Source organism: Dama dama, chromosome 22, assembly GCF_033118175.1.
Source record: "Dama dama isolate Ldn47 chromosome 22, ASM3311817v1, whole genome shotgun sequence".
Taxonomy (NCBI): Eukaryota; Metazoa; Chordata; class Mammalia; order Artiodactyla; family Cervidae; genus Dama; species Dama dama.
The window spans coordinates 16,562,625-16,585,770 of record NC_083702.1 but is presented as its reverse complement, the minus strand read 5'-3'; the positions used below and the strand labels follow the sequence as shown (position 1 = coordinate 16,585,770).

The following is a 23,146-nucleotide window of genomic DNA, read 5'->3' as shown; positions in this document are numbered from 1 at the left end:
GATTCTTTACCTCTGAGCAACCAGGGAAGTCCAATCCTCTTGATTTTTTTCCCCATTATATCAAATTCTAACTCTGTCTGGTTTTGCAAACCTTCCTGCCCCATCTGGTAGTCAGCCTGGTCTGTGACATGACTGCTCCATGCCCTCTCCTGCCTCTGGGTCTTTAGTACATCATTCTCCCTTGGAACTCCCTTCCCTTGTTTCGTCTCTGCTCATCCTGACTGCTCTGTTCATTATTGACCTCTTGTCTTCTCCAACCTCTACAACATTGGCTTTTCCATCAGTTAGCATTTACACAACATCATTGCTTGGTATTCTTTTCTCTCTAAAATGCTCCTTCAGAGTCTGAAAGCATCTCTTACAACTCTACCATAGTCTCCTTTTGCCTAATGCATTGCTGACCACATAATGGATGCTCAATACATATTTTATTCACTCCCTAGGATACAGAGTATTTGTTCATTCATTCTTTTATTCTCTCATCCATTCAACAAATATTTTTGAGAAATTTCTTGTACCAGGAACTCTACAAGGCACTTGCTGTACAGTGGGGTGGGGCGGGGGAGACAAAAATCTTGCCTTCAAAGACCAATAAGTAGAATATACAGCATGTGGAAGAGTAGTAAGTGCCAGGGGAAAATAGGAAAGATGAAGTAGGAAAGAAAAACAGGAAGTGTGCGTTGGTGGCATACAGGGTGGGGCAACATGTGCAATCTCAAGATACCGGGTCAGGGAAGGCCCCGCAGATAAGGTGACATTTCAGTAAAAACCTGAAGCGCTGGAGGGACTTGAGCTCATCAGTGAAAGAGCATCCCAGGCCAGGAACATTAATGTGAAGGCTCTAAGTTTTGCACAAGCCTGCCATTCCAGGAAGGGCAGCCCAGAGTCAGAGATGAGTCAGAGCGGTGGGGGAGGGGCGGGCAGCTCCATCTGGCATTCTGGTTGGACTTCAGCTTCTGCAGAGCAGAGCGTGACTGAAGGCCCTGGGGGAGATGAGTCAGGAGACGACAGTAATAACACAGGCCAGGGATGGCGCCGACGTGGACCAGGGGAAGAAGTGGTCAGATTCTGGGTTCACTTTGCAGGTAGAACAGACAGGGTTTGCTGACAGATGGGGTTGCCTGTAGGAGGGGAGGATGTTAGGAGGAGGGGAAGGTGGCAGGGCCTCAGCCTTGCGCCAGCAGAAGGGCTGAGCAGAAGGCTTTGCTGAAATGAGGAAGCCAGGGGAGGAGCAGGCTTGCTGAGAGAAGGACATCAGCAGTTGAGTTTGAGGCCTATTACGTCTGAGGTGTCCGTTAGGTGGGTGCCGACTCCACATGGCACACGAGTGTGAAGTTCGGCGGAGAGCCTCGACGGGAGGGGGACATACAGGAGCCGTCGGCACTCACGGTGTTTGAAGCCAGGTGACTGGTGGAGGTCGCTGGGCAGGCCTCTGTTAAAGGAGAGGTTGATCCCATCTCACACTACTGAGCATCTGATATGGACCAGGTTGAAATATGAGCCAGGACCTAGATACTCTACTAGTGAAGCTGAGGACCAAAAGCAGTAACTCATCAACCAGCCTAAGGGGACAGCTAGTAAGTAGCAGAACTGGGATTCAGGCTGTCAAATCTCATCTTAACCTCAGAGGTGGTGTTCTTCTAACCATCCAGTGTCTTAATTTAACCATACGTTGCATTTTAGAAAAAGTGCTCTTGGCAAGCCAGAGTCAGTATCTTTCTAAAATAAATAGACAATGACTCTTCTTTTAAAGTGAAGATGGGAAGCAAATCCCTCAGTCATTTGATTGTCACGTGGAATGAAGATTAGATTCAGAACCCCTGATACCACTTTCATCAGAATTTCTCAGATAAGACCTAGTTTACAGACACCCTCTATGTGAATCTGCATCTGTGTGTGTGTGACTTTGTGACTGCTTACAATATTTTAGGCTGTGCTGACTACTTTATATGCATTATCCCCTTTAGCCCTTACAATAATCATTGGAGCAGGTCCTGTCCCCATTTTACAGATGAGGAAACTTACACTCAAACTGGTATTAAGTGTCAATTACTGTAGGTCAACCCATCAGAAAATGAAGTACGCAGGATAGCATGCTATGGGAGATCCAAAGACACAGAAGGACTTTAGGAAAAGAGATTGTGAACGTGTGATAGTTTTGTTTTTTTTTTAATATGGAATGCTTCACAAATTTGCGTGTCATCCTTGCGCAGGGGCCATGCTAATCTTCTCTGTATCATTCCAATTTTTTTTTTTTTTTAGTATATGTGCTGCCGAAGCGAGCACGTGTGATAGTTTTAATTCGGAACAGAAGTATAAGGAATGGCAACATGTATTACATAATGATTTTGCCAAATGAGTCTTTGTCCTAAGCGCCATGTATTTAAGGCATGAGTCCAAAGCGCAGGGTCATGAATTAATTGTGGTCTGCAGTAACCCTAAAGAAGGAGACACTTGAACTGAGTGTTTTTCAAGAATGGGTAGGACTTCACTTGGTTAGAGGAGTGGTTGAAGAAGGTGTCCCACCCAAAGGGACTGGTATGAGTGAAGGTCTAGAGATGAAAGATATAAGACATGTTTTGTTTGGTTTTGGGGGCGGGGGGGCTGTTGTGGTTTTGTGTGTTTGGCTGGATTTTTCTTTTTTTGGCCACATCACATTCCATGTGGGATCTTAGTTCCCTGACCAGGGATTGAACCCTGGAGGACCCTCAGCAGTGAGAGCGCAGAGTCCTAACCTGTGGACCACTGTGGAATTCCTGACACAAGGCATGTTTGAGCAGAAACTAGCATATCAGTTAGCTGGAGGAAGACGGTGGAGGCTTTGCCCAGAAATGTAGTTTAGAAGGTAGATCTTAAAAAAAAAAAAGAAGGTAGATATTGAATCTTGGACTTGGGAGCTGGTGCTGTGTGGAGTGGTCAGGTAGAGTCACTGATGGCTTCTGAGCAGGAGTGGCAGAGAGAGCCCCCTGGTGGAGGATGTCAGAGGAGGCAGCTACAGGCAGAGATGAGGTCGTGGCAAGACTTGAAGCGGGAGCACTTGAGGGCCTTCCCTGCGGATGTAACATGGGAAAGAAGGGGATGCGATGGTGGCGAGAGACTTTGGAAAGGAGGAAGCAACAGGATTTGGTGGGGGAAATCCATGGCAGTCCTTATGGCTGAGAACTCTGGACTTCCACTGCAGGGAGCATGAGTTCAATCCCTGGTTGGGGAACTAAGATCCTGCAAGCCTTGTGGTGCGGCCAAAACAAAAACAAACCAGGATTTGGTGATTAGATATGGGCACTGAGGAGAAAGGGAAGAGGCAGAGACAGCTTCACGCCTTTGAATGTCGCTGTGTGGCCCAGAGAGCAGTAACATTAATCAACAAAAGAAGCAGCTGAGAGAAGCCTGATTCAGGGGAAAGCCCATGTCTTATTTACACAGAGATAGAGATGGTACAAGATATCAAACTGAAAATGCCTCACCAGGAAGTAGGAAATGTGGAACTGAAACCTGAGAGGTCAGGATTAAAGATGTAAGGTTGTCTTTGGCATAAAGTTCACGTTAAGTTACATGAGAGTAGATGGGCTGTCCAATGAGATGGTGTAGAGAGCATAGCAGAGGGTTGGGACTGACTGGAGGTCAGCCATGTTTAGGAGTCGGAAGAAAAAGCCTTCAGTGAAAGAGGCAAAGGAGAGGTTGGTGCAATTTGTCACCACCCTTTGACAGATCAAAGCTCAAAGCAAGTGGAGAGTAAGAGTGAACATTTAGGGATTTTCACAGCAGTTCGATAGTACCACATCATCCAAGCCCATGACTTTGTACTTTCCTGAAGTATTGCTCCACAGCAGATGGGAAATTTTAAAAACTGATCTGTACCACCAACCGAGAAGTGCTGCTCAGCAGGCAAATGAGCCAAACAGTCTGCTCCTAGGTACATACCCAAGAGGACGGAAAACATGCACCGTGCAAAAAGTGATACAGGAATCTTCACAGCAGCCTTCTGCTTAATATCCCCAAAGTGGAAACAACCAAGATGTCCATCAACTGATGGCTGGATGAATGAAGTATGATCTGTCCAAACGAAGGAATGTTATTCAGCCATAAAAAAAATAATGGAGTACTGCTACATGGTACAGCGTAAGTGAACCTCAGAAACAGGGCGCTGAGTGAAAGAAGCTAGGTACAAAAGTCCACGTGTGGTGGGACTCCGCTTTTATGAAATACCCAGAACAGGCAAGTCTGTAGAGTCAGAAAGTGACTTTGTCACCAGGGTCTGTAGAGTGACCACTAACAGGGATGGGGTTTCTTGGGGGCAGGGAACAGGGGGTGAAAACATGCTGGAATTTAGACATTCCAGTGGGGACATTATACAACCTTATGAATGTACTAAAAACCACTGCATTCTACACTCTGATGAATTTGATGGTGTGTGAAATACATCTCAATAGAATAAGAAAAAAAGAGGAAACTGATCATCTCAAAACCAAGGACAGAGAAACTTTCCAAAAAAAAGAAAATACAGAAGGAGGGACTTCCCTAGTGGTCCAGTGGCTAAGACTCTGCCCTCCTGGTCAGGGAACTAGATCCCACATGCTGAAACTGAGACTCAGTGCCACCAAATAAATAAATTTAAAAAAAAAAGAAGGAGCAGTTGAGGAAAGGAGGGAGGAAGAAAAGCCTATTGATTTAGGGTGCTTTAACCCAGAAGATTAAGCCAAAACACCATTCCGTGTCAGCATTTCTCCAAGTGTAGTCCATGAACTCCTATGGGTCCCTGAGAACTTTAAAGTTATTTTCAGAATAAAATTAAAATGTTATTTGCTTTTGTCATTGGCACTTGACAGTGCAGAAGCAATGGTGGGTAAAACTCTGCTGGTCCCTAAGCATGAGTGAAGGTGAGGACACCAAACTGAACCAGCATACCCTACATTCTTCACCACCATGCAGTCAGTCGAGAAAGGGCAGATCCAGGACTTCCCTGGCAATGCAGTGGTTAAGAATCCACCTTCCAGTGTCGGGCACACAGGCTTGATCTCTGGTCCAGAAACTGAGATCCCACATGCCTGGGGGCAGCTAAGCCCATGTGACACAAGTAGAGAAGGACTCGAGCTGCAACTACTAAGTCCAAGTGCCACAGCAAAGATCCAATGCTGCCAAAAAATAAATGCTAAAAAAAACAAGGCTGGGGGTGCACAAATCCATCCACTGTCCACTCATTGGAAAAGACCCTGGTGCTGGGAAAGATTGAGGGCAGGAGGAGAAGGGGGAGCAACAGAGGATGAGATGGTTGGATGGCATCACTGACTCAATGGACATGAATTTGAACAAACTCCAGGAGATAGTGAAGGACAGGGAAGCCTGGCGTGCTACAGTCCATGGGGTCGCAAAGAGTCAGATACAACTGAGCAACTGAACAACAACCAAAGAGTGTCCTGGATGAAGCATAAAATCTCAACCCTGAGTACATGTCTTTTTAACATTCTGTTTGAAGAACTGAGACACGTGCATGGAACACCCTCTGTCCCAAAGTAGAAGTGTCTCAAAGCAAAGCACCTGTGCCCTGGCTCAAACTGCACGTTGAACTGACAGCTTCTCTTACACAGAAGACCATTTTCACGTGAAAAAATGACTGATAGACAAACTGGTTGTTTAGACTGGGCATTTGGCAGATAGCTTCTTGGAAATGTGCAAAGTGAGCCTGTCACTTCAAGGAACATAACTGACAGTGTTTGTAATCAGTGATAAATTTCAACTTTCAAGTGAAAATTTGAATTTTGCAAAACTTATATTTGCTACCATGAGCTAGACAGCTTCCCATTTTATAAAGACTTCTCTGCTGAAAATCAATGGTAATACTAAGAAATGTGATTTTTTTTTTTTTTGGATATTGTATTATAAGGATGTCTCAAGATTTGAAAGATCTCCCTAACTCAGTGAACCAATATTTTCCCAATGACCAATGCACACTGTTAAAAACCCAGGCCTGGCTAAAATATCTATTTATAGCTCATGAGAGACCTGTGGATTTTAATGTAACAGTGTGAAAAGCTCATTGATATGATTTCAGATTCCGTGTTACAGCTAACCTTTAAGAAACTACTTATTTGCTGAGTTTTGATTTTCTGTATGTTATCAAAGACAGAATATCCAAAATTACCTGTAAAGGCTATTAAGATTCTCTTTCCAGCTGTATATCTTTGTGAAGCCAGATTTTTTTTTCATATATTTTGGCCTAAATGACATATTACAACAAACTGAATTCAGAAGCAGTTTTGAGCATCCAGCCTTCTTCTATTTAGCAAAGGCCAGATATTTGTTAAAAAAAAATCCCATTCTTTTCATTAAGTGGTTTTGTTTTTATTTAAATGGTTAACTTAGAAAATATGGCTGTTTTCATTAAGAGTACATTATTTATATTAATGTGTAATAGGTTTATTTTTTTTTCATGAATTAATAATTTTAAAACTTTTAATTTTTTTTTCTTTTGCCTGTGCTGCATGGCATATGGGATCTTAGTTCCCCAAACAGGGATCCAACCTATGGCCCCTGCAGTGGAAGGGGCCATACACACACATGTATATATATATACATACACACACATATATATAACTGAATCAGTTTGTGTATACCTGAAGCTAACACAACATTGTAAACTAACTCTATTTCAATTTTTTTTTTAATGATTTTTAAAACAGCAGTGCTGAGACCAAAATGTTTGACAGCTGCTAATGTATATATACTAAGGGTGTCCTCTGAACTCTTGGTGTGGTGTTGGAGGTGGTTGTCTTCTTTTTGGTAAAACCAGTGTCAATACCTCGCTAAGACAACACACAGCAGTTCTAGTTCTGTCTTCTTCCTCACACCTGCCAAAACATGCTCTGTTTTCTCTTTATCAAGGTCACATGAACCATTGCCTGATCAAATGGGGTCGTATCATATTCCCACAGAGCCCAGAAATAGCGATATGGGATGAGAGACAAAGAAATTCATCAGACTTGAATGAAAGCAGTCCATTTCTATTTCTTCACATGGAACTTCAGGACCTTTTAGGATTAATGAGTAATTTCACAAGTCTTAGATCTCAGAGAGGGAGGAACTCCACTAGCGATCTCAGTTAATAGATCCAAGTTTCTGACTCAAGACAGCAGTGGGGCCTGAGGAGACATCCAGCGACGAGCTGGGGAGACTAGCGGGGTACACACACTCCATGTTGTAACTACTGGGATCCTTGAAGGCAATGGTCCCCAACTTTTTTTGACACCAGGGAGCAGTTTCCTGGAAGACAGTTTTCTCCAAAGACCAAGACAGTGAGGGGTAGAGGGTGGTTTCAGGCTGACTCAAGCACATTACATTTATTGTGTGTTTAATTTCTATTAACACTATCATTGCATCAGCTCCACCTCAGATCACTGGATCCCGGAGGTTGGGGACCCCTGCCTGAAAGGGCCAAGTGCAGTGCCTCCCAGCAGTCCACTGTAGGGTGTAGGCATAGTGAGTGCCCTCCAGTCTGCTCTTGGCCTATACCCATTCTTGTTTGGGAATCCCGGGTTTAGGGTGCAGATTTGATCTTCACCCTTCATCCACTGATAAGTTTCTGCAGGGTCCTCCTTTATTATTTTTTTAATATTTATTTATTTGGCCGTGCCGGGTTTTAGTTGTGGCATGCAATCTCTTAGTTGCTGCTTGTGGAATCTAGTTCCCGGACCAGGGATCGAACCCAGGCCCCCTGAATTGGGAGCACGGAATCTTAGCCACTGGACCACCAGGGAAGTCCCCAGGGTCCCCCTTTAAGCAAACAATCAAATAGAAGAAACTGTTCCAGTGTGGCGGCCACACAAGCTCTAAAAAGCCTCCAGACCGGATTTAGAGAGCAAACGTCTGCCTATTGGGTGCCATTCAGGGAAAACAGCAGCCCCTAGTCGTCGGGCTCAGGGTTTTCTCCCCAGGACCTGCCCTGCACGAGGGTTTAGGAAGGCAGAGTTTCTCAGCCCCGGCTGCCCATTAGGGCCACCCAGACCTAACTGCATCAGACTGATGGGCGGGTGTGCGGGTGAGAGCTGCTTCTGTTGGTTTCTTTTAGAGATTCTTCAGGTGACTGCAGCCACTGTATCAAGCATCGGCTCCCACACAGCAGCACTGAGACTCAGAAGCAGCTTGTAGGATGACACCCGCCCCCCAAACAGCACATCCCCAGTAGGATGAAGGGCAGCCAGGCTCGGAAGCCTGCCGAGCTGAGCAGCAGCGGGGAGCAGGGTACCGTGTTGACAACCAGCTCCGGGTTGTCACAGCAACTCGCCCAGCACAGCTCCTTCCTCCCCTTGGCGGCTTCCAGAGCCTGGAGGCTCCACTGTTCTCTCTGATGATCTTCCTGTCCTTGGTAACCTGGCCTGCTGCGCTCTTTTTCTTTTTCTCCCAATTACTCCATCTCCTTATCGGTACATTTCCTGCTGCGCAGTCAGACTTCACCTGCATGGAACTCCTCACCCAATTCAACGCCCCCCCAAATACACCTGAAAATAGGAGAGAGTGAAAGGGCCTTGAATGCCAGAACAGCTGTTACAAGGGCTGCGCACTAAGTCTGCAAGGAAGACACCAAGGCCCTTGTTCTTGTCTTAGATCTTGTCTATCTGTTTGTTTTGCACCTTTAAAACAAAGTTAAGACTTCTAAGGCCTGCTATAAATTAGAAGTAGGAAGAGAGACTATTCTTGGCACTGAAAGATCAAGAAGTGACTGTAGATCCCTGAATAGCAAAGAAAGGGGCAGAAAAGTATGGAAAATAGATATAAGGACTCAGAATGTAGGACAGTGTGGGCACACCCCAATAGGTCCTAAAGCTATCGTGCCTTTAGAACAATGACCCAGATCACCAAGAAAATGTCCAGTTATATTCAGTTTAAGGAGGCGGCGTGATGCGTGTTATGTTTTTTAACTTCAAGCATCCCAAATGATGAAGGGTTTCAGTGATTTCAATTGGTTAAAGGTTTTTAACCCTTTAAGTGCTTTAAAGGGTAAACTCTTAGCTGTCCGAAACTTTTTTATGAGTACTCTAGGTAATTAAGATCCATCCTATTTGTTGTTTTTGTTCATTTATGCCCCTATTCCTAAAACATTAAAGACAAAAGATGTAAGGCATTTGGGTGTTTACATATACTTTCTAGTACCTGGCTCTGGTTCTTAGCAATACTTGCTGCTAGTCCCACAAGATTTCTGCCCACGCGGTACGTATGAGGCTTGTCGTATTCATTTACTCATTCATCTGACTGTGAAAGGGTCACAGTTGCCCCCCTCCCCTCGACTAGCAGCCCTGCATCACTTCACCTTAGGTAGCTAGAACATAAACCATTCCACGCCACCCCCTCCATCATTCTGTGCTCCATAAACAGAACGCTTGGCATGTAGTGGGCACATAATAAACATCTGTCGGATGAATGAATGAGCAAATGAGCCAGTCATCCACAGAATTATCTACATCAACTGTTTGCGTGAAGCTATATATTTGATAAATATATAGCCCATTATGAGAGCAGCATTCAAAGAACACCAGTAGATCCTGCCACCACGAAGAAGATAAATGACTGATACATTGTTGTGTGAAAAAACTAGGATACGTAAGTATACAGGTTGCAATCATAAGTTGTTTCTTTAATTATTATTATTATTTATTTGGTGTGCTGGATCTTAATTCCAGCACACAGCATCTTTAGTTGCAGCATGTGGGATCTAGTTCCTTGACCAGGGATTGAACCTGGGCCCCCTACATTTGGAACACAGAGTCTTAGCCACTGGACCACCAGAGAAGTCCCTGTGATCATAAGTAAAAAAAAAAAAAAAGTTATGGGAAAAATAACTAGGAGAACATCAGCTAACATATAACATGATTATCCATTTACTCGTTCACTTAATTCAGCATTTTATGTATGATACTCATCTAAGCCTTGAAGTTAACCAAACTCACAACTATATCACCAGTGATAAACTACCTGCAACTTACAATTGAAAAGTTAAGAATTGCAGGGACTTCCCTGGCAGTCCAGTGGTTACGACTCCAAGCTTCCACTGCTGGGGGCCTGGGTTCAATCTCTGGTCTGGGAACTAAGATCCCACAGGCCCCGAGGTACAGCCAAAATTGCAAGAATTGCAGCAGCTATAAACCATGACCAACTCAAGAACACTAATTATGCAATGATAGACTGGGTAAAGCATCCTTCCAAAAAACAGGAGGGGCCTCAACTCTCTGCTCAGGCACTACAGGAGGAACGCCGCCAAGCCTATCAGCCAGATTTCATGATGGCTGATGTGAGGAACCCTGGCTGTGAGTCTGCAGTGAAACAAGGCAACGTGCTGATTTTAGTCCGGGAACACCCAGTGTTGTTGGCCCTTTCCGTCAGCAACCCTTGGCTCTGCATCCTCAGCTCACGGCCATCAAGAGATCCCCTGTGGTTCAGTCGTAACCCTGGGACCATACCCTGAATCATGGCTTCAGAAGACATTTTTCCAGTATACCTAAATAGATTTATTAGCTTGGGCAGTGCCCAGACCTCAAGTGTGTGAGGAGTACCCACCTACTAACTGCCGTGCAACTGTGTATGCCGACAGCAACCCTGTCTGTAGCCAGGGATCATTTGTATTTATCCTCTTAATAATGTGACTGACAATACTCTGCTGGTGATGGAATTATAATAGATCATCAAGGTGTAAAATGGCATTTCTGGGCACAGTTGGGCACCCTCAGTCCCTTATATCATCTAAGAAAAATGCAAGAGAAAGTTCCTAGCAATATTTAATAAGCAGTAAAGGAAACCTCATCATAGGACCTAGTTTGTATTGCCTCAATATAAAATTAATATCTCCCATGTTAAATTTGTATTTACAAAGAGGCTTTTTTTGATAATTAGGGATGCTGTTGCTGTCTTTGTAGACATCCTTAGTATGCATGTTTTTTTTTTCCTCTCTGGGCTGGGTGTTATGCCAGATCAACTTCCAGAACAAATCTGGGCACCAGCCATGAGTAACCCTCTATTTCTCTTTCTCCCCATCCAGGTTACCCCTTGGCTTTATTTTATCGGCGTTACCTTTTCTACAAGGACAGCTACCTCATCCACCTTTTCCACACCTTTACGGGCCTCTCAATCGCTTATTATAACTTTGGTGAGTGAACTGAGTTAGCACCACAACTATAGAGAGCCTGAGAAGGAACAGACCTGAACAAAACATCCTGGAGGGAATCTGATGGAGAGTGAAGTTGTGATGCTCTGGGAGCAAAGAGAGGGTTTTATGGGCAGGAACACAGCTTAGCTTCTCCCTTCATGTACATTTCTCTCCCAGATAAAAGCATTTTGAGAATGGTTACCCTTACCAGAGGGACTTCCCTGGTGGCTCAGTGGTAACGAACCCGCCTGCCAGTGCAGGGGATGAGGGTTCCATCCCTGGTTCGGGAAGATCCCCTGGAGAAGGAAATGGCAACCCACTGCAGTATTCTTGCCTGGGAAGTCCCATGGACAGAGCCTGGTGGGCTACACTCCATAGGGTCGGTTGCAAAAGAGTCGGACACAACTTAGTGACGAAAACAACAAAACAACCTTTACCAGATGCCATCCACAGAGAGGCACCAGTTTGTCTCTGCTGGGGCTGGAACTGGCCGACAGACCCAAGCAGTACCCCCAGGAGCATCCCTTAGGCCCAACATCCAGAAATACAGGAGCTCCCCGGCAGTCCTGTGTTTTTATACAGTTAATTTCCTTCCCTTCCTCCAAATCAGGAGGCTCCTTAAAAAGAAGAAAGATCGAGATACCAAAGTTTTTTTTTTTCTTCTGTATATATCCTCCTTGTGTTCAGAAGTGTCAGGAAGGGTGGGAAGGTAAGGGCAGTAGGGGGGAAACAGGCAACAACGTGCTGTCTGCCCCACACCCAGGAACCCAGTTCTACCACTCCCTGCTCTGCATCTTGCTGCAGTTCCTCATCCTCCGGCTGATGGGCCGAACTGTCACCGCTGTGCTCACCACCTTCTGCGTCCAAATGGTAAACGTGTCTCTCCCAGGGCAGCTTGGGTCACAGCTGGCCGGGCTGGGGGCAGGGGGAGGACGAGGGTTGGGGTGGAGAAGAAGCCATGGACTGGGAGATGCACAGCGACCCTCAGCAGCGAGGCTCTGGGTCAGTGTCCAGAGGCCCTGGGAACGTCCCCTGAAGGCTGCCTGCCTCACCGAGAGGTGGCCACTGGCCCTCTGCCCTGGACCCCGCCATCAGGGTTCTTGAGCCTGCTGGGATTAGCGCAGCTGTCCGTCCACGAGGGGAGTCCCTCAAAGTCAAGGCGGGAGACCCACTTGGAATGAGCTGCAGGATGTGAGCATCTACATTGTCAGTTTGGGGAAGTCCCCAGTGGTCCCATGGTTGGGGCTCTGAGCTCTCACTGCCGAGGGCCCAGGGGCCCAGGCTCAATCCCTGGTCATGGAGCTGGGATCCCGCAGGCCATGCGGTGAGGCCAAAAAAACAAAATTTTTTTTTAACTTTTTAATCCTTTAAATGCTCAGTTTAGCCCTCATTTTGCTGAGAAACCTTGAGGATGTCCGTTTCCCTTTACGGGTTCACTTTCTAGAGCAAGAAAAAGGAAAAAGTGAAAGAATACCTTGGATTTCAGAGCAGGGGGAGATGCACTGTAGTGATGGTGGAATAAATAAATACTCACCCCTCTCCTAGGGCTACCTTCTGGCCGGATATTACAGCACAGCCACCGGCACCTATGACATCAAGTGGACGATGCCACACTGTGTCCTGACCTTGAAGCTGATCGGTGAGTGGTGGGTCCCGTCTGACACCCACGCCCCTCCCATCCTCCTACCCACCCTCGGTCCACAGGCCGCATCATGTGCCCCCTCCCTCCGCTCCACCCACACCTTCTCTCTCTGCTCAGGTCTGGCCATAGACTACTATGACGGAGGGAAGGATCAGGTAAGTACCCTCCCTCCGCAGAGAGGTGAAGGAGTTTAACCCAAAGGGAGGAGGATGGCTATTATCATCAGGGGTGGGGCCTCCCTCCCGCCCTTGGGCCGGGTGGTATGATCACCATTTCTGACTGCCCGGGTCCAGCTTTTGCTCACAGGCCAGCGATCCAGCCAGCAAGCCCTGGGAAGAGGGCTGCAGCTGGCCGTGGCTGAACTTCCCCCCGACACACCCACTTCCCCCTGAAGCACCGACTCCCCTCCATATTTTCATCCCCTCAAAGAGGTTCTGTTTGCAGAACCCAGTTCATTGGGGCACCAGGGCAGGGAGCCCTCACACTGGTTCTTGGGGGTCCTGAACTCTTTGCTCTCTTCTTGGCACAGAAATCCTTGTCCTCCGAGCAGCAGATATACGCCATACGGGGTGTCCCCTCCCTGCTGGAAGTCGCCGGCTTCTCCTACTTCTATGGAGCCTTCCTGGTGGGGCCCCAGTTCTCCATGAACCACTACATGAAGCTGGTGCGGGGAGAGCTGACCGACATCCCAGGGAAGATACCAAACAGGTAATCACCCCCTTCATCAAGACCTCCGTTCAGGCCTCTCACCTGACACAAAGGCGCTTCTGAAGTGACCTCCCAAAGGCCGGCCAGCTGCATTGTCTGCTGTGGGCCAGGCTCTTGCCCTGTGACCAGCGCTGCGTGCCTGCTCACAGCGGGGAGTGGGCACTTGTCAGTTTGGGTCACTTCCCACCATCCCTCCCGAACCTGTGGTACAAACATCAAAATACACTTTTATGCCATAGAATTTTGCCTGAAGCAGTCATGTCCCTGCCTTTAAAACCCACTTTCCCAGTTTAAAAAATGTTAATATATCAAAATCTATATATTTCAGTCCCATGGACTATAGCCCGCCAGGCTCCTCGGTCCATGGGATTCTCCAGGCAAGAACACTGGAGTGGGTTGCATTTCCTTCTCCAGGGGATCTTCCCCACCCAGGGATCAAGCCTGGGTCTCCCACATTTCAGGCAGATTCTTTACCATCTGAGCCACCAAGAATCAGGAAACTGATCAAGTTACCAGGCAGATCCCTTTGCTGAGAACTTTGGCCAGCCTGTGTCTGAGCATCGATCCAGCCAGGAGAGAAGAGAGCAGATCCAAAGCTGAGCTCTGCATCAGGCTTTCAGTCCCCACATAGCCTGCGCACACCGGGGAGACCCAGAGGTCTGCCGGACCTGAGGGGAAGCACCCAGACTCAGGGCTTGCATGCTCCGTTCCCCTGCCCAGCCGAGGCAGCGAATGCCCTCGAGAAGAGCAGAGGGAGGGGCCTCTGCCATCACCTGCCATGACCCCGCCTGTCCCTTTCCAGCACCATACCTGCTCTCCGGCGCCTGGCCCTGGGCCTGGTCTACCTAGTGGGCTACACCCTGCTCAGCCCCCACATCACCGAAGACTATCTCCTCAGCGACGACTACCACGTGAGTGCTTCGTCAGCAGCCGCGACACAGCAGCACCAGACACTCGGTGGCCAGGCCGGGACCCCCATAGATAGCTGAGAGGTGGGAGCACCACCCACAACTGCCTGTTGGTCTTGCTCTAGATCTGAGAGTTGGCGTCCATCAGCCAGCGCTGCACAACCTCGCGGGCACAGGGCCATGCCGGGTACGCATCGGCACCTCGACCTCCCCCTGCAGCTCAGCTTGGGCTCATTCTCTTTAACAGCCGGGCGACCTGGCCAAGCCCCTCCAGCCCTGGGCAGACGGGCACTAGGAGCCCAGGACCCGGGGAGAATTGCTGGCTCGGCCCCATCTCCTTCACTGACGATGAATGTGGACGTAAAAGCCCCCAGCACCAGTGTCCCAAGTGCCCCCCACTTTAGGAGAGGAGGTGAGGCCCCGCTGTCTCAGGGCCTCTCCGAGGGGTTCCCCTTGGCCTATTGCAGAGTAGTCAGCCGCATATGTGAGGTAAGACGAGGAAGGGCTCCTGGTCTGGTGGCATTCCTAATCCACCCACGTTCTCTTCTCTCAAGAACGGCAGCTTCTGGTTCCGCTGCATGTACATGCTGCTCTGGGGCAAGTTCGTGCTGTACAAATATGTCACCTGTTGGCTGGTCACGGTGAGGAGAGGGGTGGGCTCACAGACCAGCTGGGGGGCAGAAGGGGCAGGCTCACAGGGAATGAACCTGTTGGGGGGTAGAGGGGCGGGATCACAGACCACCTGCCTGGAGTGGGAGCCGGGTGGCGGTGGGACACTCATGGCCTGGCTCCCTCAGGAAGGCGTGTGCATTCTGACGGGGCTGGGCTTCAATGGCTTCGATGAGTATGGGACAGCCAAGTGGGATGCCTGTGCCAACATGAAGGTGTGGCTCTTTGAAACCAACCCCCGCTTCACGGGCACCATTGCTTCTTTCAACATCAACACCAACGCCTGGGTGGCCCGGTAAGCGCCCAGGGCAGGGATGTGTCACTTGACTTCTTCACCTTTCCCCACTGCAGGCGGACCCCTCCAGGCACTCTGACACCCCCAGCCATGCCCACTCTCGTCCCCAACTCAACACCCCCAAAACCATTCCTGTTATGTTTCAAAAACAGAAACAAGGTAGTTAGCGGCCTGGGTACAGGGCTAGCCCACCCCTCTCCGCTGCAGCCTCGGCACCAGGCAGGCCATCTGTCATCATCCACGGTACCAAGCGGGGCCCCAGCTGAGCCTTCATTCAGTCCGTTCTGTCTAAACCGTGACTCATCAGCTTGGCTGCCTTTCATTCTGAAGTGACCCTCGCACACTGCCTTCCCGCCCCAGTGCGGGCACCAGGAGGCAGGATGGGTCTGAGGCTCATCCTCTCTCACCCTTCTCTCCAGCTACTTCTTCAAACGACTTAAGTTCTTGGGAAATAAGGTTCTGTCCCAGGGCCTCTCGCTGCTCTTCCTGGCGCTCTGGCACGGCCTGCACTCGGGGTACCTGGTCTGCTTTCAGATGGAGTTCCTCATTGTGATCGTGGAGCGACAGGTGAGCCCTCAGGACGGCGGGCAGAGGGGGCCTGAGCAGAGGAGCAAGGCTGAGTGAGCCCATTCCTTCCTCCCCAGGCTGCCAGCTTGATTCAAGACAGCCCAGTCCTGAGCAGGTTGGCCTCCATCACCGTCCTGCAGCCCCTCTACTATCTGGTGCAGCAGACCATCCACTGGCTCTTCATGGGTTACTCGATGACCGCTTTCTGCCTCTTCACATGGGACAAGTGGATGAAGGTAGCCAGGGACCTACCCGCCAGAGGGGAAGGGACTGCTGAGAGGTCAGGCGGGCATGGGGAGGGGGACAGTTCCAGGCTATCGTCTACCACGGAGGCTGGGTGTCCCCACAGGTGTACAAGTCCATTTATTTCCTTGGCCATGTCTTCTTCTTGAGTCTACTATTCATATTGCCTTACATCCGTAAAGTGATGGTGCCGAGGAAAGAGAAGTTGAAGAAAATGGAGTAATCCCTGGTAAGTACACCTCCCTACAACTGAGCATAAACTACTAGGTCACAGAAGACAGCCATGGACTGGGATGGGGCGGGGAACGGCTGGTCCTGGGAAGATGGCGTGAACCTCACCGGGCCTGGCTTCCAGAAACACAGTATGGGGCGCTGACTGCTCTGAGAGGTGCCCGGAGGGAGCTGGAAGGGCTGGGGCCCGGGGACCAGGAAGTGACGCCAACTGGCCTCCCGCTGCCTCCCCTCGCAGGTGGCCCACTGCAGGACTGGCACACCAACGACCCGCCTCCCTTCGCAGCACTCCTCTGCCCTGGAGCACAGAGAACCAGAAGCCAGGGTGTGGGAAGACGGGGCTCCCCAGCTGTGCCTCTGCCGCCGGCCACGTCTCCATTTGGGGCCAAAGGGGAAACTCTCATGGGAGGAGCAGAGGGGCCCAGGTCCCTCCTCTGGGCTCCCCCATGCACGTTGCCTTATCTCTTCCCCCTCTAGCGAGGAACTTGTGTGTTTCTTCTGCCAATTTACTATGATTGTATCCATGCTGCTGCCTCCCCCCCCCCCATGGGGGGAAGGGAGGGGCAAGGCCCTGCCTGCCCCACTTTTCTACCTTGGACTGACTGTACCACATAAAATCACTTCAGTTTGTTTGGTTTTTCACGGCTGGCACCCCTGGCTACTTTCTTTCAAACACAGCCCTCCATGCGTGCCATGGCTGAAACAATCAGGGCTCCCTCGTTGAGGGCGACAGACTGCAAATACCATAACCTCACGGGTCTTCCTGAGGTCTGAGGGGTTACACCAGGTCACACCATCAGATGGTGCCGAGTTTAGGAACTCTCAGAGGACAACCAGGTTTACAAGAACAACATTTATAAAATAAACAAATAGCAGGCATACAGCCTGGACTTCTGCAGACCCCAGTCTGGGTGCAGGGAGGGTCTTCCAACAGTCGACTGAGGACAGGGGCAGGAAGCAACGTCCGCACTGTCTGTCGGGAGACCGGGCCCTGCTGTCAGACGACCCCCCACGCTTCTTCAAAGGCAGTGGTGACTTTTGCACAGGTGAGGGCGGCAGAGAGCGGGTAGTTGCTGATGGACACCATCTTCTCTGTGTACTCCACGTCCACCTGAGGAGAGAGCATCTGTCAGCGGCTCATTCGCTCCATCACAGGTTCAGCCCTTCTTTAGGGCGGAAAAACTGCCATCTCATAGCACTGTTTACCACCAGTGTGGGCAAAGGATGGAGAAGGCCTAGTTCCAACCATGAGGCACACCCCAGCGTTCCTCACAGGATGCGCCCGGGGCAGGAGGTGGAGCCCCTCAGCTTTTTTCTTACCCTCTACCTCCCAACTCCTAAGGATCATCAAAATGCTGAGTGCTCTCGGGACTCTGTGCTAAGCTTCAGCTCCGTGAAGAATCTGAGAGTTGAGCCCAGGCCTTACCTTGCCATGAGCAAAGGCCCCCACCACGAAGACAATGGGGTCACTGCTGGGCACCAGCTCTCGCACATCACTGACAACTGGGACGGAAAAAGAAGTGCCAATTTTCATACACCCAACTGGGAAGTGGTCTGACACTGGATTCTTAATCACCTAAAGAAAAATAAATAAATAAAAATCAGCCCCAGAAACATAGCCAGAACACCACCTCCAACCAGTAGGTGACAACACCTCACCTTCAAGAGCTTCTGGGGGCCATCAGCCGCTCGAACGCTGAGTTTGTGTAAAAGCTGAACTAGGACAGAAAAACAGAGTTCAGAGCTAGGTGGAGACCCGGCTTCTCATGCCCAGTGATTCAACCAGAAAACCCTTAGGTGAGTTGGGTTCCACGTGTCCCGTGCATCCACACAACTGAGACGCTCTCAACAAGTAGCTGCGAGCACGAGGCTGGTTGTGCAGTGACAGCACCCCCCCCCACCCCCCCACCCCCCCCCCCCCCCCCCACCGCTTCTCTGCAGCCGGGAACCCACGAGCATGGGAAGAAAGTGCAGACCGCTGGTGCTGAGATCAGTCACGTGACCCCCTCCCCCACTTAAAAACGCCACACTTTATTCCCGTTCATCTTCCTCCCTCCATCAGTTCTGCCAAGTTTCTCACCCATGAGGCCACAAAAGCGGTCAAAGGTTCTGGGAATTCGAGTCTGGGGGTTCACTTCAATCAGCACATTCTTCTGCGTGTGGATGTAAACCTGGAGCAAGCCTGCCCGGTTCAGGGGACTGTCCATCAGCATCAGTAAACTCTGAGGGAGGTGGGGTGGAGACCAGGGCACAGTCAGGATGGAAGAGAAGCCCCACAGCTGCCTTACCTTCCGTCCAGAGGCCCCAGGGCCTGAGCTCTGCCCCCGGAGTTACCTGGTGAGCTATGTCTGGCCTCACTTCCCCAGGGTCCCGGCCATTCTTCAACAACATGGACTTGTGCTTGTCACAGTTGAGTAGCTCATATGTCTTTCCCACCTGAGAACAGGAAACAAGAGCTACATAAGCTGCTTTTCCCTGGGATGCCAGTTCTCAAAGAGGGGGTCCCCAAACCAGCAGCATCTGAAAACCTAGTGAACAATCAGATTCTCAGGCCCACCCCAGATCTATACATCAGACGCTTGTGGGGCCCCCAAATCCTGCAAGGGATCCTCTGTGCCCACATCTTTCCGACCCCCACCCCATCACTGATCTTGGAGGGAAGAGGGCAGCCTGTGATTCCACACACTCTAAACTGGATCTAATTTTAAAACCTATGGGTATCAAGCAAAGCCAGTGAGGGGTGATGGAACCAGGCAAAAGTTAGGTTAGTGAGCAAGGCTGAAGGCTTGTTTACCACAAAAGCATTACGTGCACACTGGGCAAAACATACATGGTCACTACCCTCAGTCTGCTTAAAACAACCATGCAAAATGTGAAGCGCTGCAAATCTGAACAGGAAGAAGTGTGAAAACTAATGAGGCCAGAGGTAGTGTAACCAAGGAACATTCTCAGAAGTAAAAGAAAAGGGGATGGCTCCAGGTTTAAGGTGTATGAGCAATAGCTAAAAGAAACAATTGCAAATTGGAGCCCTGAGGAGCATTAGGGTGGTCAGTAAAAAGTTTTAAATATAAATACAGTTTTGAAAGGCTAAGTTTTAATGTATCAGTACAACATTTGTATGTCTGGCAACATTTTGAGATATGACTCCAAAAAGTTTAGAGGAAGAGGCATGTAGACTTTGAAATTAACTGAGTAAGTGACATAAAAATGTCAGAGAACAAAACCAAAGGGCCAAGAATTAAGTCCATGGAACACTTTTGTATGTATGTACATGCTCAGTTGTGTTCAACTCTGTGGCCCAGTGGACTGTAACCCGCCAGGCACCTCTGTCTATGGGACTTCCTAGGCAAGAATATTGGTGTGGGGTGCCATTTCCTATTCCAAGGACATTCTAAGTTATAGAAAAAAAACAACCTTTTGAATAGATGAATCCAGTTTTGACTCATTAGTAAGTTATAACCAAGGTTTTGTTCTTTTAATGGAATAGAACAAAAAACATCAGAGTAACTCAAATGCAGTCATGGTAGATAAAGGACTACAAAACTTTCTCCTTCACATAGCTGAGTGTACACACTGGCTCACGTGTAATTTTTTTCTTTTTATTGTGGGATGTGGTTAATAAGCTTGAAAACCACTAATTAGAATAATCAAAGAATGAATACCATGTGTATTCTGTAGTAGGTACTGGAGATACAAGAATTTTTAAAACCTTATTCTGTCCTTTTTATAGCCTTCTAGTGGCAAAGACAATCAACCACATGAATATTTAATTCAAATTGTGATAAACATGAAGGAAAACTAAATGGTTCACTAAAGGATTATGAGGACCTGATTTATACCAGGAATGAAATCATTTCTATGAGATAGAGTAACATTTAATAACTGAAGAATGAGTAACAGACGCAATAACTGTCCAATGAATAAGCATTAAGTAGGAATTAATGAGGCAAAGAGCTGAGTAAAGGGTGCTTGCAGTTAAACAACATTTATCTGCAATGGCCTTAAGGTATAAGAGAACTTAGTGCTTTCAAACAGCTTAGAGGAGGCCAGTGAGGCTGGAGTACAAAGAATAAATGGAGAGGGGACTTCCCTGGTGGTCCAGTGACTAAGACTCTACACTCCCAATGCAGGGGGCCCAGATTAGATCCCTGGGAGTGGGGGGGGACTAGATCCAGCATGCCACAATGAAGATCTCATGTGTCACAACTATGACCAAGCACAGCCAAATAAATATTTTTTTAAAAAAAGAAGAAAAAAAAATAAAAATAAATAAAAAAAGAAGAAATAGAGCAGGCTGATGAGGCTGGCAGAAGCAAGAGGTACCAGCACAAAGAAGACAAAAGCTAACAGTACAGAAGACTTCAACCTTCAGCTTCAACTTCAGCAATGGATTTATCACCCTTGGAGTATCATTAATGACAACTGGCCTAATTTACTCTGGAGTATGTTCTAGGAACTTTAATTTAGCCACAACCTTTTCAGCTTCTTAATAAGTAACCTGAATCAGTAACAACTAATTCCAAGTGACAAAAATTATTCTAAATCCTTTACACACATGAATTCCTTTAATCCTCCCAACAATCCAGTAAAACAGGTACAAATACCATCACCCTCACAGAACATACCAGGAAATGAAGTGGTTAAGTGAATCTGAGAACTAACAGGCTGGAGGGATGAATATATGAACCTATAATTAGGTTAGAAATATCAATTATAGAAGAAAATGAAAGGAAACCTGATTAGCTGGTCATTTAAAAGGTTTTCTAAACTGCAAGCTTAATAAAGTGCCACAGTGGCTGAGGAAAGAAAGGTGGAAAAGAATTGCACCTAGATTACTATGGAAATGTACTACTTTTAAAGCACGTTCATTACAATCCCCCTGCAAGGTATTAACTGCCGTTCTACAAAGTGACTACAAACTTTTCTCAAGAATCAGATGCTTAAAACAAGTGTAAGAACCTGAGTTAAAATTCAGGTCTGACTTCTCAACTTGTGCTATTTCTTCTGGCTCTACTCAATGAACAAGTTTAGCTCTAAAGGGCAAGAGAAACAATGTCAAAAGGAATGAGAACACTGCATAAAGTTTAAGACAGGGAACTGCCGGATTTATTTGGGAGAAGAGCCAAATGATAGGTAAAAATAAAGACGTGAATGTATTAATGATAACATGATCCAGGCAGTGTTTTGAAATGTATAGTAGTAATAAAGGAGACTGACAGACACGTTTCAATGAATCAAAACACTAAGTCCTTACAAATAAAAGGGTGAGCCGACTGAGCTAAAGAGCCTCTTGATCAAAGTGAAAAAGGAGAGTGAAAAAGTTTACTTAAAGCTCAACATTCAGAAAACTAAGATCATGGCATCCGGTTCCATCACTTCATGGCAAATAGATGGGGAAACAGCGGCTGACTTTATTTTTCTGGGCTCCAAAATCACTGCAGATGGTGACTGCAGCCGTGAAATTAAAAGATGCTTGCTCCTTGGGAGGAAAGTTATGACCAACCTAGACAGCATATTAAAAAGTAGAGACATTGCTTTGCCAACAAAAGTCCATACAGTCAAGGCTATGGTTTTTCCCGTAGTCATGAATGGATGTGAGAGTTGGACTATAAAGAAAGCTGAGCGCGGAAAAATTGATGTTTTTGAACCTGGTGGTGTTGAAGACTCTTGAGAGTCCCTTGGACTGCTAAGAGATCCAACCAGTGCATCCTAAAGAAGATCAGTCCTGGGTGTTCATTAGAGGGACTGATGTTGAAACTGAAACTCCAATACTTTTGCCACCTGATACTGAGACCTGATTCATCTGAAAAGACCCTGATGCTGGGAAAGATTGAGGGCAGGAGGAGAATGGAACGACAAAGGACGAGATGGTTGGATGGCACCACCGACACAATGGACATGGGTTTGGGTGGACTCTGGGAGTTGGTGATGGACAGGGAGGCCTGGCGTGCTGCGGTTCATGGGGTCGCAAAGAGTCGGACACGACTGAGCGACTGAACTGACTGACTGAGCTACAGTAATTACCTTTCCCCTTTGCCCAGTAAACTTGTCTTGGGATGAACCGAGGAACGACGCGAGGGACGAAACCTTTCCCCTAAGACGACTTTGGGGTTAGGGTTATCACAGAATCCTGGTAAATCAATCGAAGCAAGGATGTGAGCGGCACAGAGATTCAAGAGCAAAGAAAACGAGTACTGCCAACCCAGTTAAACGAAGAGGCAGTCGATTAGGCCACTCCTTCTCCAAAAGCATGTTCCACCCGTCTCTGCTTTCTCCATCCATCACCCCCTGAGCCTACCACCCTCACCACACCGGATCCCATTCTATCGATCCACTAGCTCTTCATCTCCTAGCCCGAGACTACCTTGACTGTCTCCAGACTGGCTCCTTCCAGCACCACAATGAGCCTACGGCCCCCGATCTTGCTTCCCGCCCCAAGTCGGGGCCGCTTGGGCGCCACAGCATCCCAGTCCTCTTCCTGCTCCGCAGCCCGGCGCTCACGAGGTTGGAATGCCCCACTGGGCGCAGCCATCTTGCATCCGGATCGGAAATTGTGTAACGCCTTTAAATTGGCCTCAAGCTCGCCCCAATCGCCAGCTTCCTTCCGTCTGCCATTTCGAAAGTGGGCGCTCGGAAATGGCGACGGCTCCGGGTCTGGCGCTCGCGAAGCCTCTCTGGGAGGGCAGGGTTCCAGAAAGGGGCTGGACTTCCGGATGCGTACTTCCTGTGCGCCCAGCTCCGGTCCGCCATCG

The 23,146-nt window shown here is 48.3% G+C and overlaps 2 protein-coding genes and 1 non-coding gene across 3 annotated transcripts in view; 1 reads left to right on the top strand and 2 right to left on the bottom strand.

Annotated features, from left to right (window-relative positions):
* Nucleotides 1-17,036, top strand: part of LPCAT3 (lysophosphatidylcholine acyltransferase 3) — a 34,943-nt gene extending 17,907 nt beyond the window's left edge. Inside the window, exons 2-13 of the mRNA XM_061124842.1 lie at nucleotides 11,024-11,131; nucleotides 11,895-12,001; nucleotides 12,677-12,770; nucleotides 12,891-12,928; nucleotides 13,303-13,481; nucleotides 14,284-14,392; nucleotides 14,944-15,030; nucleotides 15,187-15,353; nucleotides 15,773-15,920; nucleotides 15,998-16,156; nucleotides 16,270-16,392; nucleotides 16,633-17,036. Coding sequence (XP_060980825.1) covers nucleotides 11,024-11,131; nucleotides 11,895-12,001; nucleotides 12,677-12,770; nucleotides 12,891-12,928; nucleotides 13,303-13,481; nucleotides 14,284-14,392; nucleotides 14,944-15,030; nucleotides 15,187-15,353; nucleotides 15,773-15,920; nucleotides 15,998-16,156; nucleotides 16,270-16,386 — 1,313 coding nt within the window. The 3' untranslated portion in view covers nucleotides 16,387-16,392; nucleotides 16,633-17,036. The remainder of the gene's footprint in view (nucleotides 1-11,023; nucleotides 11,132-11,894; nucleotides 12,002-12,676; nucleotides 12,771-12,890; nucleotides 12,929-13,302; nucleotides 13,482-14,283; nucleotides 14,393-14,943; nucleotides 15,031-15,186; nucleotides 15,354-15,772; nucleotides 15,921-15,997; nucleotides 16,157-16,269; nucleotides 16,393-16,632) is intronic.
* Nucleotides 2,169-2,278, bottom strand: LOC133044072 (U6 spliceosomal RNA). The gene has a single exon (XR_009689824.1). It is a non-coding gene; the product is annotated as a U6 spliceosomal RNA (small nuclear RNA).
* Nucleotides 17,037-17,232: 196 nt separating the features above from the next.
* On the bottom strand, nucleotides 17,233-23,073 carry EMG1 (EMG1 N1-specific pseudouridine methyltransferase). The gene is made up of 6 exons (XM_061124844.1): nucleotides 22,759-23,073; nucleotides 18,729-18,830; nucleotides 18,475-18,616; nucleotides 18,054-18,112; nucleotides 17,821-17,970; nucleotides 17,233-17,505 (listed from the first exon to the last, which is right to left on the bottom strand). The coding sequence occupies exons 1-6, from the start codon at nucleotides 22,924-22,926 to the stop codon at nucleotides 17,392-17,394; spliced, it is 735 nt and encodes a 244-aa protein (XP_060980827.1). The 5' UTR covers nucleotides 22,927-23,073; the 3' UTR covers nucleotides 17,233-17,391.
* Between the last annotated feature and the right edge of the window lie 73 nt (nucleotides 23,074-23,146).